The 18,088-nt window shown below is 39.5% G+C and overlaps 2 protein-coding genes across 3 annotated transcripts; both read right to left on the bottom strand.

Moving 5' to 3' along the window:
- Positions 1-2,039: 2,039 nt before the first annotated feature.
- Positions 2,040-5,647, bottom strand: LOC108042274 (transcription factor Maf). Its single transcript, XM_017120473.2, has one exon. It carries the CDS (start codon positions 5,167-5,169, stop codon positions 3,595-3,597), a length of 1,575 nt encoding a protein of 524 aa, XP_016975962.1. The 5' UTR covers positions 5,170-5,647; the 3' UTR covers positions 2,040-3,594.
- A 7,403-nt stretch (positions 5,648-13,050) lies between these two features.
- Positions 13,051-16,536, bottom strand: LOC108042249 (alpha-tocopherol transfer protein). Of its 2 annotated transcripts, none has more exons than XM_017120439.2 (6): positions 16,411-16,536; positions 14,527-14,686; positions 14,364-14,458; positions 13,677-14,021; positions 13,423-13,601; positions 13,051-13,363 (listed from the first exon to the last, which is right to left on the bottom strand). In XM_017120439.2, exons 2-6 carry the CDS (start codon positions 14,660-14,662, stop codon positions 13,234-13,236), a joined length of 885 nt encoding a protein of 294 aa, XP_016975928.1. In that variant the 5' UTR covers positions 14,663-14,686; positions 16,411-16,536; the 3' UTR covers positions 13,051-13,233. The 2 variants fall into 2 exon arrangements, with proteins under 2 accessions (XP_016975928.1, XP_016975927.1); XM_017120438.2 differs by lacking the exon at positions 16,411-16,536 and adding an exon at positions 14,930-15,048.
- Between the last annotated feature and the right edge of the window lie 1,552 nt (positions 16,537-18,088).

The following is an 18,088-nucleotide window of genomic DNA, read 5'->3' on the forward strand; positions in this document are numbered from 1 at the left end:
TTGACAATCATCCCAGTTGTCCGAGATGGTTTTGGCTTGGGTTCTGCCCGTAAGCACTGATTATGCCCACGATGAACTTAGCCCCATGGCCATGACAATTTACCGATTGTCATTGCCGTGTCTATAAATTTCATTTGACAAGATGCCGGGCACTCAACGCTTCTCCCACTCCTCCGACTCATCCACTCCTGACTTCCACTTCAAGCTTCGCCCGTATCCCGGATTTCACTCGTGTCTGGCCTGCGGCTGAAAATATGAAAAGGACTCGGGAAAAGGTGATGGGGACAAGGAGACTTTCGGTCGCCAGCGATTTGCATCAGAATTTCATAATTATTGTTTAATCTGCACTTGAAGCTGAATCCCAAAATGTCGCAGACCTCAAGAGGAATCGAAGTTGAAATTGCTATCGGATTGGTTGCGAGCCAAAAAGTCTAAGTGTGCGATCAACGAAAGTGAAATATGATGGGCGGGTAAATATTTTAAGATATTATGGGTTTGTTCCACCCAGACAAGATTAGTAATAAATTGCAGTCAATGTCTTTTGAGAAAAATCTGCATACAGTATACAAACGTAAAACAAATAGCTGGCAATAATATTCCCTATCTATTGGCATTTGGTAGATCTCAATAAGAATTTTTTTTAATTATTACACCTTTTGTTATATATGCGTCAAAATTTGCACATATATTTAAATTTAATCAATAAGAATGGAATTAAAGTCTCTTCCCGTCAGACGGTCGTCTGATTCCAATTTCGGCTATAGTCATTTTCCAACATTTTTTATTGCATGCACAAGAAATCGAAATTTGACACTTCCTGCTGGCCGAGAAATAAGCTAGAAAAAAATAAATAAAAAAGGCAAAGGAAAACAAAGTAAAATGGCCACTTGATGGCGATCGACATCAGTTTGGGGACACAAAAAGAACCCCCAATTTCAACAAAAACTCTTGCGCAACCCGTCTATCGAGTGGCTTCGTCTGGTTACATAAACTCCAAAGACGACCGATATCGTTGGGGAGGAGCTCCGAGTTCTTGGTAGAGCAGGAAATTCATATAATGAAAATAAAAATAATAAATTCAAGACCAGAGTCTGAAAAGACCGCCGCGGTTGATACCGAAAAAGAGTGAAATCAAAAAGGGAATGAAAACAAACAAGCTGGAAGACCCAATTTTTTATTAATGAACATTTACAGAGCAGGGCGTCTATGGATATTTCGACTCATTACCGAATTACGCCGCCACGATCGAATCTTGGATGTTCAGAGTCCAGCAGATTGCGATTGCCTCATGATGTTGATCTCCATGTCGACGATTGTAATTCAATGCTGCAGTTGAGATCCAACCCAAACTCCATCTCATCGATTGCTCCTGCATGCGCCGTTACGCGACCAAAGTTTGTTGACAGAATTATCCGAGGCTTGGAGAGATCGAGATGTTTATTTTGATTCTTAAACTGTTGCCCGCGGTGGTCGTCGTCGCTGGAAGCCCATTTATCCATGCCGACAGACCACACAGCAAATGTACTTCTCGGAAATCGAGGATATCAGAAACCAACTATGATAAAAATGGAAAAATAGTTTCTCAAGCCTAGATTTGAATATAGATATTTTTGCCAATATGATCTGAACTTAAATGAAATGTCGAACGGAATGTTCAAATAGAATAACACTATCTTAATTGTGTCAATATTACCTAGATGCTCACAATTTGATAATAGAAATGGTTTATTATTACGTATCCAAAATTACAGATCAAAAATTGGTAACAAACAGGTATTTGAAAAGGTCCAAATATTTCTAAAAAGAATAGCACTAAGTTCGACTTATTTTGTTTGCATATGTAAACTTTTTTTAGATAAAGTTTTTATACCCACAAATTATTAAAACTATGATCTTATCCTCAAAATTTGTTTTCATTAATATCCCAACTTTCTTTTTAAAGGAAGAACCTATCTCCAATTTATTAGACTTCTTCAATATAAGAAATTGAGAATTTGCTGTAAAAAAATTCCAATAAAATAACAATATACGGACATTAATTTATGCTTTAATTTAGATTTATTTATTACTAAATTGTTTTATGCACACTTATCAACTACTCACAATTGTTTTTAGTTATTAATTTATCTTAAATTTGTTGTATTCAGTATTCGCATTTTTCTTCTAGGTTCACAAAGACAGAAATTTGAATCCTTTCCAAAAATCTTAAAATGTACAGAATCGTCTTTTTATTCATAAGTGTGTGGGTGTATATACATTTTATATTATCGTTCTCAGTGCTTATTACATTGTATAGGACTTGTTTGTTTAGTTTACTTCAGTTAAGTTTTGCTCATCGTTTCGTTTCAGTTTCACTTTATACAACATCGACTTCGAGTGCGGTTCTTTAAGTTTGCGGTCTTTAAACGTAATACAACCTTTAGTTTTAGTAATTTTATTGCTTACTGAGGGGGTGGAGTGGGGGTGTGGCTAAAACGGAAACGGAAACGGAAACACGGCCTCTAAGAACAACTATCGCATCTATGATATTATTATTCGCTTCTGCTGTCGCTTAATACTAGTAGGGAAACTAAGGCTAGAACTAATCAACAAATAAGCGTGTGTTACTAACTCGTAATTTGTAATAATGTAGCGATTGTTAATCAGAAGCTGCTAGTTTTAGTTTACTTTGTTTTGTTTTTGTTCCTTTCAATTTATACAATGTTTGTCCTTTATACATACGAGTTCGAATTAATTTTATTTATAATCGATCTTTGCTTTAGTCAGACTGATAATCAGCAAAAGTTCCATCCAAATATGCACTCTCTCCTCTCTCTTTTCTCCCTATCTATTTCAATCTCAATCGATCACTTTCGAAGTTCTCAAACTGATATTCAATCGGAATTTATTGTCGCAATCTAAATACAAGGGAAATCAAACGCCAAATAGTTCCCTCAAAAACTGCCGCATAATTTGAATAATTTTTACATAAATGGGAGAATGCATAGGAATATAAGTGGAAAGAAATAAGATCTATGTTAAACTTTTCTTAATATAATAAACTACTCAAAGATGATTTTAACATAGTAAATCGCGTGAATAAATATCAACAGTGGTGGTAATGGGAATGCATTGCTCTTAAAATCAAAATTATAAATCAAATATAGAAGCTCTTGAAAATACACCTATTTTTTCGTTAACAATACAATAATAATCTGGAGAAACTTAAAAAAAATTCTTGGTACTTGAAAATATAACATAGATTTTGGGAATACAAATTAACGTTCAATAATATGGTTTCTAACCCATTGAAAATTCTATAACAATTTTTTTGAAAATTTCTTTCTTTTGAGAGGAACCTAAATTCTTTAAAATCATTCTTGGAATTGTATTGATTTACTTTAAATTATGTCTAGGGAAAACCTCTGGAAATGACCAACTGCCGTTGGAAACAAACTCTTTGGGGGAATACCTTGCACCCGCAACGCTTTACATTTAGTTGACCAACTGCTGGGGATTCCATTGCGGACCCCGATGATGGAGATGGTGCTGCTGGTGCTGCTGCGCGGCGGATGATGAGGATGCGGAGGAGCCGCTGGCCACCGCCAGTTGGCGTCATAGGTAGAACTCCGGCGAGCTCTGGCTATCGCCGCCGGCGGCACCTGCTCCTCCGGCGCCTCCTCCATTGCCGGCGCCCACTCGCTGCAGGCGCTGCATGAGCGCATCCCGCTCCTGGCAGACCCTCGAGTACTCCACCTTCAGGCGATGCAGATCCTGGTTGAGCACCCGGTTGGCCTTCTCCAGTTCGTGGCGCTGATGGAGTCGCTTGGACCGGCAGTTCTGGGCATAGCCGCGATTCTTCAGGGTGCGCCTCTTCTGCTTCAGACGCACTACCTCCTCGCGTGGGCAGCCGTGGAGCCTCTTGTTCAGCTCCCTCACCGTCAACGTGGTCAGCATGTCGTCGTTGAGGCAATCCTCCAGCGTGGCATTGCTGTAGGCACCCGAACAGGTTCTGGGCGACATGTTGTTTGAGGATCTGGTCGAGCTGGCGGACAGTGGGCGGCATGGCTGCAGTGCAGCGCGTGTGAGCACGCATGATCCGCCGCCCACGCTGCCGGGACCGCCACTGCCACTCCCACCACCGCCGCCGCCTCCTCCTCCGCTACTGCCACTCCCATTGCTGGGCACCTGGGGCAGACAGGTGGGCGTGAGGGCACCCGGGGCACCACTGCCGTACGAATTCGAGTGCATATTGATGGGTGCCAGGTCGAGGTTGTGGAAATGGTGGTGGTGGTGGTGCGGGTATTTGCCCTGCTGCAGCACCACCTGGTGCGGATGCGGATGCGGGTGGCCTCCGTGTCCGTGTGGATGATGTTGCGCCTGCATCAGCGGCTGTCCGTGGTGATGATGGTGAGCTGCTGCCGCCTGCAGGGCATAGTCCCGCTGCCTGTCCCACTCCTCCGCCTCCTCCTGGGATCCGGGGTAGGCCAGGGGTCGCAGATCCAGCGGCTGTTGCTCCGCCCGTATGGAGTTGGTCAGCCACATCATGTCGTGGCTCAGTCCGGCACTCACCGAGGCTGCGCCGGCGGAGGCAGCTGCTGCGGCGGCGGCGGCGGATGCGGATACGGATACGGAACTGCCCGGAGTCCGGGCGTAGTGGTGGGCATAGGTCTGGGCCGGACAACTGCTGCTGCCGGTGGGCGAACCCACGACGGGCGGCGTTTCCGGTGGCGTTGAGGGCACTCCGCCCGGAACGCCAGCTGCCGCCGCTCCCGAGGATGTGTTCACCAAAATGGCCTGTCCAGGCAGCGGACCATATTGCTCCGGCGGCGGTGACAGCGGTTGCAGTCGCCGTTCGTCCATGTGCCACTGGTGGTGACCCGAAAAGGACCTCAGCTTGATGTGCGGCGAGGGGGAGACCTCCACGGCTCCGGCGGGCTCTGGCCCAGAAAGGGGCAGCGATTCCGGTTCGTCCTCCGGATTTGTCGGCTCGCCGTGGATCGTCGTCCATTTAACTGCCACCGGTTGCGGCGGACTGTGATCCTCGCGCTTCACATGACCAATGGTGGCCACCTGGGAGCCGGAGCCACCGTGGGCCTGGCCATGAGCTCCATTCACGCCCACTTCCAGGTGGTGCAGATCGAACTCCTGCACGTACGTGTCGTTTATGGTGGGATCTTCCATTTTCATTGGATCGACCAGGGACCGGAGAGGGTCGTTTACGGGTCTCACATGCAAGGGAGTGACCGTGGTGGGTGGTGGGTGGAGGGCGGTCTCGAAGGTCAGCTACGCGATCGGAAACTGGGCACTTTTGGCGACTTTTGTTTAATAAAATTTATATGGATTTCGGTATGAATTTATCATACAAATTAAAATAATAATTGATTTTTTCTCAGGTTATTAGTTTTTTGAATCAAACAATGATTTATTTGCAAGATTTTCGCATAGTTAGTAGTGATATCCAGGTATGTTTATTTGAAATTCTACCTTAACCAGTAGATGATTATGCTATTATATTATTAGTTTTAATTTAAAAAGTAACTGTTAATTTCAATTTAGCGATCACTTTCCGCACTTTAGGGCTTTCTTCATAAGCTCGCTCTCTTTCTCAACTTTCTAACTCGCTCACTAATTTCCCGAACGCGCTTTTCGCGTCCAATTTGAAAGAGTTAACGGTGGCGACTGAACTCCGGATCCGGTTTTTACTACTGCCGGACTGACTGGAGGGTGGCTCTGGTCTGGAAGCTCTGCTCTGGATGCTCTGCTCCCCGGACTGGATGTTTACAGTTAGAATGGCAGCGACGCGCGCACACCCATACCCCCATCCATTCCCACACTCACACACCTTTTCCCATAAAGCCAAAAAAGCCGACCAACACAACAACAATGCAAACCAAGCTCGAACGCCATTCGCTGATAGCTTTTTGCTCCGAGGGCTCCTGCTGGAAATGGAACTAGCAGTGGAAGTGGAAGTGACGGTGGCCAGTGGAAGGGAAGGGAAAGCACTTGTCGGCGAGAGAGAGAGAAAAGCGGAGAGCCAGGGCACCCTTTCGCAATGTGGTTGTTGTTCTTGTTGCTTCCGCCGGCTGCTGCTCTCGCGCACAACAACAAAAGTCATGCCGGGAAAGCTTCGTAGATTCAGTACACTTCACAGTGGAACGAAAAGTAAAATTTAATCGTATTCAATTACAAAAGTTAACATTTAAGTGATTTTTATTAGTTTCTACAAGAAACTTTTCTATCTCAAAGATGCTTTTACAATCATAAGATACATTTATAACTGAAAGATACATTTATAGCTGAAAGATACATTTTCATTTTCGACCTTCAAAAATATCAATGTTATTTTAAAACATAATAGATCAGCATCAACAGCTCCTTTTTTATACTATCTCCAGAATCTAGGCCACTCTAGAAAAAAGATTGAACATGCTCCCGTTCCAACATATATTTATTTTGATATTACATTGCTCTGAATACAATTTAGTTTTACCAAGTAGGTTATATTTAATTACCTCTATTATTTTGTTTTAAAAAGAATCCGAATATTTTACTGGTTGCGTCACTGTGCAGGAGTTCAAATCTATGCTCTGGGGTTTATACTTTGGTGGTGGAATCTCCGCATTTGTTGTTGTTGCACTGCCATTCAGTTCGGTTCATTTTGGCAGAGCTCTTGAAGTAGGCGTTTTGAATTGCCATGGAGGGCATAAAAAATAGCACACATAGACACACCGACACACCTTATGCTGTCGTCGGCTCCGCCCACTTGTCCATTGTGTGTGTGTATCTGTGTATTTTTGGCGCTCTCGCCATTCTTAAGTGTATTGGTGTCTGAATATTTATGAGCAACTACCACGGAAATTCCTACATAGCCCCATTCACCGATTTCCAGTCTCATTTGGCTGGCCATCGCTATAAGAAGTCATAGATGGAGATGGATATATCTACACATATATAGGTATTTATGGGCAGGAGTGGGTCGCAAACAGCACACACAACCGGGAATATCCACATCCACTGTTCCATTTTCCAGTGCATAAGTCAATGGGAGATGTTTTAGCCGAGATAAGTCGCTCGATTTGTTTTGGCTCGTATATAATACACTCCCCAGTTCTCTATATGGTATGTGTGTTTGCTTTTGGGCAAAGGATTCCATGGTGCACAGGTGCATTTTGTTGCTGAGCCAGCAAAAACGGACGCGCAGACCTTACCAACCTCCAAAAAAACATCTTGGACATGCGATTCTCTTGTTTTACTTTAATTTGGTCTCTTCTTTTTTTTGTTTTGAGCAAATGTTTTGTCTACGTTGGCCAAACAGATTTCTCTGATGTAATATTGTTGCGAGATATGAGCAGAGATTGAGAGGCTCCTGCTTTGTTTGTGCAACAAGTTCTGGGTCTGCAGAGTGGGAGGACGGAATATGGGCTAGCAATGTCAATAATCCTTTCATATTTTAAATTCTTAAAAAAGTTTTTGTTATAAAGGTAGTATTGCACTTGATAAAAAACGAAAGATAGATTGTAGTATGAATGTAGATCTGACGACATTTTTATGTGCCGGAAAATATGGGGTTCCAATAAATTGAGTAATAATTTATGATTCTAATTCAAAATATACATTCGCAATTAAATGCTTTTTAATATTTTAAAGAGTGTGTCCCTTTTGAATACCCGACAATGTTAAAACGCTCAATTCCCGTTCGAATCGTTTGGATGTTTAAGAATCATTCATTTTTTCGATTTTACTGTCACCACCTAGTGTTCATACGTTCTTAATTTTATTAAATAATTTTTTTAACAAGTAAGATAAAGATTTCCAACATTTTTCTGGCCATATGAATTTATTTTTCGCGGAATGCTAAGAAATTATATTTTCAATAAAACAAAACATCTATCATCTCGCAAGAAAATGTCTTTGGTGAGAGTAGGCTATAACCAGTTTTAAATATTAAAAGTTAATGTACATGCAACGATTTTTAAATAAAACAAAAATTATCAATTTTCTTTTATAGCGAAAAATGAGGAATTTATTTATAAAATAAATCAGAAATATTTCCATATTAGTGATTTAAATCTTTTTTTACCTTTTTTTTCTTTGCCTGAACTTTTTCTTTTCTGCAGTAGAACATTTCAATAAACTACTTCCCCCAGAGAACTATTCTCGTATTTGGTTAGCTTGTGAGCCACAAAAGTGACCACAAAAACTTTGTTCCACTTGCTACGACAACTGGGCTTCGTGGCCGTAACCCCACCCCCACCACAACCCTCATCCTCCCCCGGCACACCCATTCTCCACGCAATTGTTGTGTCGAAGGGAATTGCGAAAGGGGCGGATGGAGGCATTAAACAGGATTCTTCTTGGCCTCTCTGCCAGCAGGAAAAACATAAAACAAAATCAAATCAAGCGCTGTGGGTGGGAAATGCAAAGGAAGGGGAGTACTGGGCTTCATTGAAGCTTGTCAAAATTAAATTGAACACAATCGAATTATCCTCTGTATGCTCCATTTGGCTGTCTGTGCTGATTTCCAGCGAAGCAGGGGGTTTGAGGGGGATTAACCAGACAAGGACAAAGAACCAACAGAAAAATGAGAGGTGGATGGTCAGGGAAGAGCAGCACTTAAGCATATTAAAAAGGGTTAAAGGTGTGCAAATATTTATCTGCGGCCAATTAAAAATATTTTTAATAATCAACTCGAGAAGAGTCAGTCTGCTGGAGTTCGTTGTTACAGACACGTGTTAGCAACCAAACTTTTTCGAATCTATTATTTGCACTTAACCCCCATGCCTGAAAGTATGCAACGATAACGCTGGAGAAAATATAGTCCTATGGCATAAGGGTGTTACATGATTCGAGTTCATAACAGAATAGGATGAGGAATACAACTTAATCTTAAACTATGAAATGTTCATTTCTTATATTTAATTTTTTAAATATTGTTTAATTGATGACACGTTATTTACGTAAGAAATCTTAGCATCTGAAAATATCCATACTATAATTATAGAATTATAATCCTGCAAAACTGAAGATGCACAAGAACAAACTATCATTTATATTTTAAAGGTACATTTTTAAATATGAATAACTTTTCGCTTATTCCTAAAAATGGAATCAATATATTTTTCTTAGTTTCCTTTCCTGTTAAATACAAAGTTCATGCTAAGTACAAGAAGAAACAACGAAAATCCGCGGGTATATATACAGTCGTATTTCGAAGCCTAGATCTACCTCGTTTTTATATCTTCTCATTTGCATCCACTTCGAAGGGCTCCCATTGTCAACGGCTGCTGAATCCGAGTGCAAATATTTGTACGCGATTCCTTTCAATTGCATTTCAATTGTTGGCGATGTTGATGATGATGTGTATGTAGATGTCAATAATCATGTCCTCCCGCATCGAGTGAACGCATTTGACAATGTTTATTACGCCGGATTAGGCAGCATTACAACTTACGAAAAAAAGGCGCTCAATCGTGGTCGCCATTCTATCATGTGGTGATGTGATGTGATTGATTGAACCCGGCAGTGGCGGTCCATCCCCCCACAAACCCCGCTGATCATCGCCTGAAGTGCACTTTAAGCACGAAGTCGAAGTCGTGTTTTATCACAAACAATTTCTGGTAAATCTACAGAAAATCGATTTTGAAAAAAACAAAAATCGTTGACATGTTCTTGTCAATTTACCTTCTGTACCCCAGTGAAAAGCCACCGTCCTCGTTTTTTCGTCCACATGTCTCAGTGCACATTCTCAGCGGGATTGCAACGCGATTGGGGGTCGCCAGTCTGCTAGGCAATGAATTTTTACTCTACTCTTGCCCCTATTTCCAAACGACGGGTTTAATGACTTGTGAAAAGGAATTCAAGAATAAGAGCAGCCAATTTGTATTAGATTATATTTCAATGCTTTGGCATAAAATTTGATTTAATTTTGGGGCTTTTAAATTAGATTTTTTTCAGAATCCAACATAAATTTAAAAACCTTAATAATAGCACTTAAATTGAGTTTTAACTGCCGTCAGACAATCATATAAGCCATTTAAAGCCTTAACAATATACCATTCATAACTTAAAAACTTTTCAAAGTGTTTTTTTTTTAGCCAAAACATTTTAGATATTATTTCGATATGAAATGTTTGGGCTACAATAATAATAATAATAACTAAAAATATAATTTGTTTCATTTATACATAAGAACATTCTTTATTTAGAAAGCAGAGCCAATTGATTGCTTAATTGAAAGCCTATTTTCTTAAAAGAAACTCACCACATAAATTCCCCTTTTTGATGTTTCAATTTCACATAATCCGAAATAATTCCCTTTGGCACACACAGTTACCAATCGGTAGTGCAAGGAAAATAAATTTCGCAACCATTTATCACTTGGGTGGTCCTTCGCTGAGCAAACAGGCTTCGTCCTGCGGCAGGACCTGTGATAATCGGTGTCTGTGGCAACAGGACCATAACGATCCACCATTTATACGGCTTACACCTTCGCCTCGGGCCCAGAATCGTCGTCGTCTTCCGGAGTCAACAAATTGACAGCAAATATTTCAATTATTCTGCCCCGGTTCTTATTTATGGAAATCCCCCAAACAATACCCATTTCGCAGGGGGGAGGAAAGGGGAAGGCTGACCCCCGTTTAGACCAGTTGATGTTTGTTTACAAATCGCTGGACATAATTTATTTGTTCCCATTGTTTTGCTTTTAGCTTTGACTCTGCCTGCCAATCGCCGAATGATAAACTGCTTTCGATGATAAGAATAGGAAACCCATGGAGTGTGACTGAGGGGTTGATTTGGTCGGGGTCACCCCTGCCAGCTCATTAGGAAGCAATTATCCGTTTAGGGTTGCAAACACACCACCCACCCCTTTATGTGCGAAGAAAAATTGAAGGTCAGGTACACTGCCAACGGATGTCAACGACTGTCAGTTTGACGTTTGACACTGCCATCGGTGACAGTTGACAGCCGGGGAAACGCCCCCAAATGTGTCGTCTGGATAATATGGCCAATTTCGAGTAACCTCTAACTGAGTACGAAATAAGCAAGTTCTTAAAGGGATTCGGTACTGTATGTCCACAGAATAATAAATCAGAGGTTTAATTTGAGGTGTAAATTGAATTTAGAACTCATTATCAGGCTTATCAACCAATAAATTTTCAAAAAATAATAAAGATACCTTAATAAATAGTTTCTTTGTCGAAAAAGCGCACAATAACACAGATTTTAGATTAGTTTTAAAAGAAGTAGTTACGATTACAAAATATTTGTAAAATGGTAAGACAATGGTAATATTTGATTATAATTATTAACTTTCCTGTTTATTATAAGCTATTGCTCTATTTTTAAACAACTCTTAAGAAATCACCAAACGGCAAGAATTTAATTTATTTCATATTCAAAACATACTAAAATTATTTATACTTATAGTAAAAAAAATTTATCGAAAATGCAGTGTGGAAAGTTTATGGTCAAATAGAATAATCTCAATTTTAAATACCTGTCGAACTCAGAATGATATATGTGTAATTTGAAATCCGATACAAATGGGCAGTGGCTACTTAAATGCGTTTGGGCAAATATAAGAGTCTGTGCCACATGTTGGAGAAGGCGAATCCTTTCCCCCTTCTGACCGCCTTCTTTGTTTTTCAATAAAATTCGAATAAATTCAGTTTGCAAGCCATAAATTATGTCCAGTTCGGTTTCGACTCACACACGTGTTGCCAGAGGCCAGAAGCCAGAATCCAAATACCAAATGCCAAAAGCCAACTAATAACGCGCAGCGGTCGTGCCTCCCAAAATGTAGGCTATGCGATATGTGTTTTTTGTCTGAATGTTTTTTCCGTTCTGACTGCCACTGTGTTACTGTCCCCCATAAATATTTGCGCAATAAATTTTTTAATCTTGTCGCTTTAATCGCACAAATGTCGCTGCCTTTTATACGCACTCACACAGATGCCCAGCACGCACCCAGATTATGGACCCCCCCTCCCCAATTCGCCATTATAGTCAACCTAGACCCCCGGTAGCAGCAAAATCAATTTCACTATCGTTGACCAAAGGGCATAGCAAGGCCACAGAATGAAGGAGCAGGAATCATAACGAGACTTTGGATACCCTGCACTCAGATAGTTTGCAGGAACGTAGAAAATGGCATTCCTGATAACTCAACAAGTCCGTGTATGTATACATTATTAAACACGTCTATTAAGCAACCTTTTTATTTAATTTAAAAAAATGAAATTAAACTAATATATCCAACGATTTATCATTAAAAGTACTACTATATTATGGCTTTTAAACTTTTAGCATTTATTGAAATACTTTTGATATAGAGTATCTTTTGGTCGAAATCGTAACTCAAAATGTCCAATCTGTGTTCTTTACCGTCTTTTTTTTCTTTTTTGTGAACGGTACAGACGGCAACGACTTCCGGAGGACGGGGGATGATGTTGAGACAACGGGATTCAATAAAAAATATCAAACATATTCGTAACGGTCAGGAGGAGGAATCTCCACCACCCTTTCCCTCTCTCACAATCTCTATCACCCCCTCTCGCTCACATCCGGTGGCAGGACGAGTGCAAACATATTTATGGCCGCCGACTGCATTTTATGCGTTGTCCAACACTCAATTACCATAACGGCGAATGGTCGTGTGGCTAGTTGTCTCGCTCTGGCACCTAGCGCACTTTGCATACGAATCGCATAAAACTGAAAGGACCAAGATGATATGCTTCCCTGACCGAAACGGATCTTCTGGGAGCTCGTTTTGGGCCATTTGATTCGGTTAGGACCAAATTATTATTGCCCCGAGCTCGGTCGTCATCGGTCATTGATGTGGCCGGCAAATGTGCGAGGCATTATAATTTATGTCGTTTCTAACCTCAAATGGTTGGGACCTAACCTCAAATAGGGTATGAAATTTAAGGATAACGATTTCTTCATATTAGGATATGTCAAAGAAGATATTTGTCTTAATCAGTGGAACATTTAAAACCAGAATTATAAAAGATATATTATTATTTGATTTTTAGTAAAGATATCCCTATTTGCTGAACAAAGGAAATATCTGACTTCGATTTAAAATTTATTAAATTCTTAAAATATATCCTATTTTGTGTCACTATATAACATTTAAGTATCAACACAAACAGTTGATTTCCATGAGAATACAAAATTACAAAATTATTATCAACTTTATATTTCCCTTTCAGTGCCTAGTGGAGCATATGCAAATATATCAAATTAGACTTAGCTTAAAACCTGGTCAAAGATGAAACCCAATTGTTCCATATCCTTCTGGACACTATTACCCGTGCACTGCTCCCTCAGCATGTCCAGCCAGAGAGTATAAGAGTAATCCTCGTGCAAACCACCATAACTGAAAGGAGGTAATTAAAATTACATTTTTTTAACTTATTAAAATATCTTAATTCTTACCGCTTGGGAAGATGTTCTGGATTGATGTGTTTGTGCAGAGAAGTCATATCACTGCCATGGATGTAGAGCTTTTCCTTCATGGCGGAATTGAGGAAAGGATTAAATATCTTGAATGCCGCATTGAAGACCCAATTCTGGTTCACAATATGGAGGGCGGATGTCCTGATGGGCATGGAGGTCTATAAAGGCAAATGATAGAAATAAATTGTAGCAACTAATCTTGAATTAAGGTTTCCATATTCCCCCCAACTTACCACCAGAAGGGCTATCATCCTTTGTGCCACACTGGGACTCAGGTGGAGTATGTGTTCCAGGCCCAGATCCTTCAGGTCAAAGATTCCCACTCCACCCACGATCTGTGAGATGGGCTCCAAGCTGCCCAGCTCCTGCAGGACAATGGTGGCCCGGAATATATCGTCGATGGTCACGCGGTTGGGTCGCCACAGTCCGAATCGATAGATGAGTATGCGATGGCCATGTTGATCCCGATAGGGCGTCACCGTCAGGATGTTCGACTGCCCAATGTGACGCAGCTCCAGAGGACGAACCTTCTCGTAGTAGCTTTTGTTGTGCTCCCGAAACTTGTAATAGCTGCAGAGCTGAAAAGCAAATAAGTTGTTTATTGTTTCTCAGGAATTTGTATTTAAAAGTAAACAAACAGAATTGATTAAATTAGGAAGTCTTTATAATTACAATTTAAAGGTCGTATTACTACATAGAGACAAAGCTTGAAGAGTCGTTGTTTTAGGTGCAAAACAGGATAAAAACATATTTTAAAAGTAAAGGAAAAATACTTTAAGAATCATCAAGATGAACCTAAATATTTTCCCAAATTGCTTTCTGTTAAAAAAAAATATTGAAAAAAAAAAACAATTAAGCCTATGTTTTTTGCCCTAATATACTTTTTCAAAACTGAAATTGTTTTCAATTATTTAACATACCAATTTGTAGCTATTTTCGATCTTCCAATAGCGGGCTCTCAGAAATTTCTGTAGATATTTCGCATCATTTCGGTGTGGCTGGCAACCGTTTTGTTCTGCAAAGGATTTAACAAGGATTGATTCCAAATAATCTTTCTATGATAAGAGGGATATAGTAACCCACCTAATATGTAGTTCCGGAACTGTTCGATGATCTGATCCTTTGAACTGGGACACTCGCCCTGCTCCTCGGCAAGTCGACGAATGTGCTCCGGAACCTCCTCCTCCGTGATGTTCAACTTGTGCTCGATGGTGGGCATGTTGAGGGATCCACTGCTGGTCGTCTAAAATAAAACCCCAAGGAGTGGGAGTAAACAAGTAGATATAGAGTGGCTATAAAGTATACCGCTAAACGTTTTGCACCAGCAAATAAAGTTCAGAATAAATTGTTAAATAGTAAACACACAAAGCACCGATTGGGAAAAACGCATATGACAGCGATCGACCTTCCCGATTCTCATTGTTAGCAACATTTTCCCCAGATTGACAATTAAATTCCAGCTATTGATGGGTGATTTTCTAGTTACCATTTGATTTGTTGCGATCCGCTCGACTTCAAGTGTGAAACTGAGCCCCCGAACGGAATCAGAACCCGGCCAAATGTTCCCAGTCCCATGCGAAATGCTGTTTGTCGTTACACATGTATGCCACCATTAAATATTAAGTAGAAACCGAACAACAATGGACATGACTGATAGCGGGAAAGAGACAGCCAATCGCCCGATAACAGTATGTCGCAAAACTCATGTTATTTTTAGTAAATCATCAAGTTAATCCGCGAGGGCAATAATGTGAAGAAACATATTAAATGCGTACCTTTAAACAATTTAAATGAACCTTAGTTAATATTCTTTTTAATTAATAGGATTTTAATTAGCCCAATATTTTTGTTTTATTTCTTCGGTCAATTAAGAGACCGGTCTCAAAAAGTTTTCTAGCGGCAATTAATCAATTTAAATTTATTTCCACAAAACGATTTAAAACAAAAATATTGGAAAGAGATCAAATATTTATTCAACGCTTTATTTATAAAAAAAATAAGCCAAGTATACAAAGTCATGATTTTGATTGTTAATTTCAGAATAATTATAAACCGGCTATATAAGTTTTAAAATTGGCCTTTAATCAAAATATGTTATTCAAATTTTATTCAATTATTCAGTAAAATATTTTTGCAACTTAATTGAATGTTTTTGTTTATATTATTAAAATTCAATTTATATTGTGACTATTAAAAGTACATGATAAACGTTATCATGAATAAGGCGTAATGATTTTATAAATTAACATAATAAGCAATGTTAAATTTACCAAGGAATAATTATATGTTAATAATTATGAGTTAAATCTGAAATTATTTGATGTTCAAACAGTTAAGACCCAGTGCAACTAATTGATTTATTCACAACTAAAATTGTTCTGTTGCAAAGTGTAATTATTGTTTTCCGCCCTTGGCCGGTATCCCCGATTTCCGATCCCCTTCTCCCGCTCCCTGATCCCTGAACCCCGCGATTACGTTATATTGGAGCCGGTGGTCACTGATAAGAGGATCGGTATGCGGCTCATCATCGATGGCTAATCAGGTCGCTTGGGGTCCGCCGGTGCAATGTTGTGACTTCGACACCGGGGTATTTGTATTTCGCAGATAATGATGATGCCACCGCGATCTCAAAGTGCAGTTCGCAGAAATATCACACGTGGTGGGCCGTGCAAAGTGCCTGGGTCAATATTTAATTGTATTCAACAAATTCCGGCTAATTACATAGTACTAGGCTTTTCCAAGGGTGTAACCAATTGCAATGTTAAAACTTCAGTGCGGCACTACTTCGGTTCAAATGTTAATGAACTCGCCATTGTTGTCGTTAATTGTCTCCGCACAATTGCAGATAATCACAAGAATTGTTGGCTTCATTAGTGTGTTTGATAATAAGCAATTATTTCAATGGCCCGCCTCCCGGCCAACACCTTGTTTATCACCCCATTAGTTCGGGGTCTCCACTTTCATTACCAGGTAATAGTGCTACGATCCGAGCTGTGGTTACTGTTTCTGGTCACGGTTTTGTTTTTGGATTGGAATACGCGGAACCCGGCTCAACAAAGATCGCACACAGCTCACACAAGTGGCATCGCAGAAGTTGGCGATGAAACTGAGCTGCGGATCGTTTAGAACAAAACTTTTTATGAGACAGAACTCTCAAAGGGAAAAAGTCGAGAAAAAGCGCAGCAGTAATGACTACAAACCAGTATGGGAGAACAAAAAACCAGCATCTCAATAGGGAGAGCTAATTCAACGAATCGAGACTGAAAACACCCTTGAAGTGCAGTGGGGTCATAATCATAAATAGATTTATTTACTATTATTTATGTATTATGTTATTTATTTATTTAGTATATTGATCATCAGTTAATGCTAAGAAAAAAGTTTTGAAAGAAGAGTATAGAATAATAGAGGACCTCAAAAATTTCATTGCAGAAATATCTTATAAATATGTTATTTATTTTGTCTGCAAGTACAAATAGTTTCTTGTGATTCTTTTGCAGATTTTTATTAACCTAATATTAAAAAAGGTTTTGGTACGTAAAATCAGTTGTTTTAATGACAAATCATAATTAAATAATTTCTAGGAATTTTATTTTTGAAATCTTTTTTGCGAATTCTGCAGTCGAACATGTGCAATTATCAAAATGATTTAATCCGGAATATCCAAATAAATTCAATTTTTTCCCCAATGAGAACATTTCCATATATCAGCCAAAAATTCCCCAGCTAAGTAGGGTACAAACTGCACTTCACGTATAGAGAGATCTCAACTGATGCTTGTCAAACGAGAAATTACAGAGTTTGTGGGTGAGAGAACATTTCTGGACGAGATTTGATGCTGGATAAGTTCAATGAGCTCCGGTGACGTCACAGCCAGAAGGGTTCTCAGCGGCCCCACGCAAACTTTTCAAGTGAATCGGACCAAAACAGGATCGGCTCTCCAGAATATTCTTAATATTTTGTTTACCATTTAAAACTGGTTTGGGTTTTGCAGTGAAAATTGCAAGCGGAATGGGGAGTGTTCCTGCCCCTTTATGACGTCTTGTTGGGCAAGGTCAGTCGGCGGCAGAAAGAAAACCTGTTCGCTTTTAGCCATGGTCTTGGCTATGACCACCTAAGCAAATGGTTTTGAAATATTCATACCAGCAGGTGGTTAATTGAAAAGCAATCTGCATTTCAACTGTGCAGATTGTAATTGTACAACTTGTTGTAACTGTATCATTTTCTCTAATCGCTGTACCTAAGCTAATTAACTATAATTAAAAATGTATATTTTTTAAGTTGTAGTTATCTATATAATTCATATCAATTATTAAGTAAATTATGCTAATATTGTGAAAGGAGTAAGTGAAACCATTTTGACTCATAACTAATATAAATTAAGATTATTCTTTAATTTTGCAGCAATTGTCTTTTGTAAGTCTGAAAAAAAACAACGCTTAACAACAAAAATTGCAAAAATTTTTGCATTTTCAGGCTGTGCTAGTTTCAGGCAAAAAAACATTTAATGTGGAAATTGTCAAATTTTTGGGACAAATAACATGGTTAATTTTATTTTTCATTGTAAGTTGAACTATTATTAAGGTAATTGAGTTACACTGCATCTCAATTTCGCTTGTTTTTGTTTAATATTAAACTACAAATG

This window comes from Drosophila rhopaloa, unplaced genomic scaffold, assembly GCF_018152115.1.
Source record: "Drosophila rhopaloa isolate 14029-0021.01 unplaced genomic scaffold, ASM1815211v1 contig_2, whole genome shotgun sequence".
NCBI classification, from domain to species: Eukaryota; Metazoa; Arthropoda; class Insecta; order Diptera; family Drosophilidae; genus Drosophila; species Drosophila rhopaloa.

What these genes read in the sequence shown, in the direction of transcription:
- LOC108042274 (XM_017120473.2), bottom strand. Translation starts at nt 5,169, where the DNA reads ATGAAAATGGAAGATCCCACCATAAACGACACGTACGTGCAGGAGTTC.
- LOC108042249 (XM_017120438.2), bottom strand. An exon ending in GGATGATAGCCCTTCTGGTG is followed by an intron (nt 13,602 to 13,676) that starts GTAAGTTGGGGG and finishes TTGCCTTTATAG; the next exon opens with ACCTCCATGCCCATCAGGAC. An exon ending in CCAGAACATCTTCCCAAGCG is followed by an intron (nt 13,364 to 13,422) that starts GTAAGAATTAAG and finishes ACCTCCTTTCAG; the next exon opens with TTATGGTGGTTTGCACGAGG.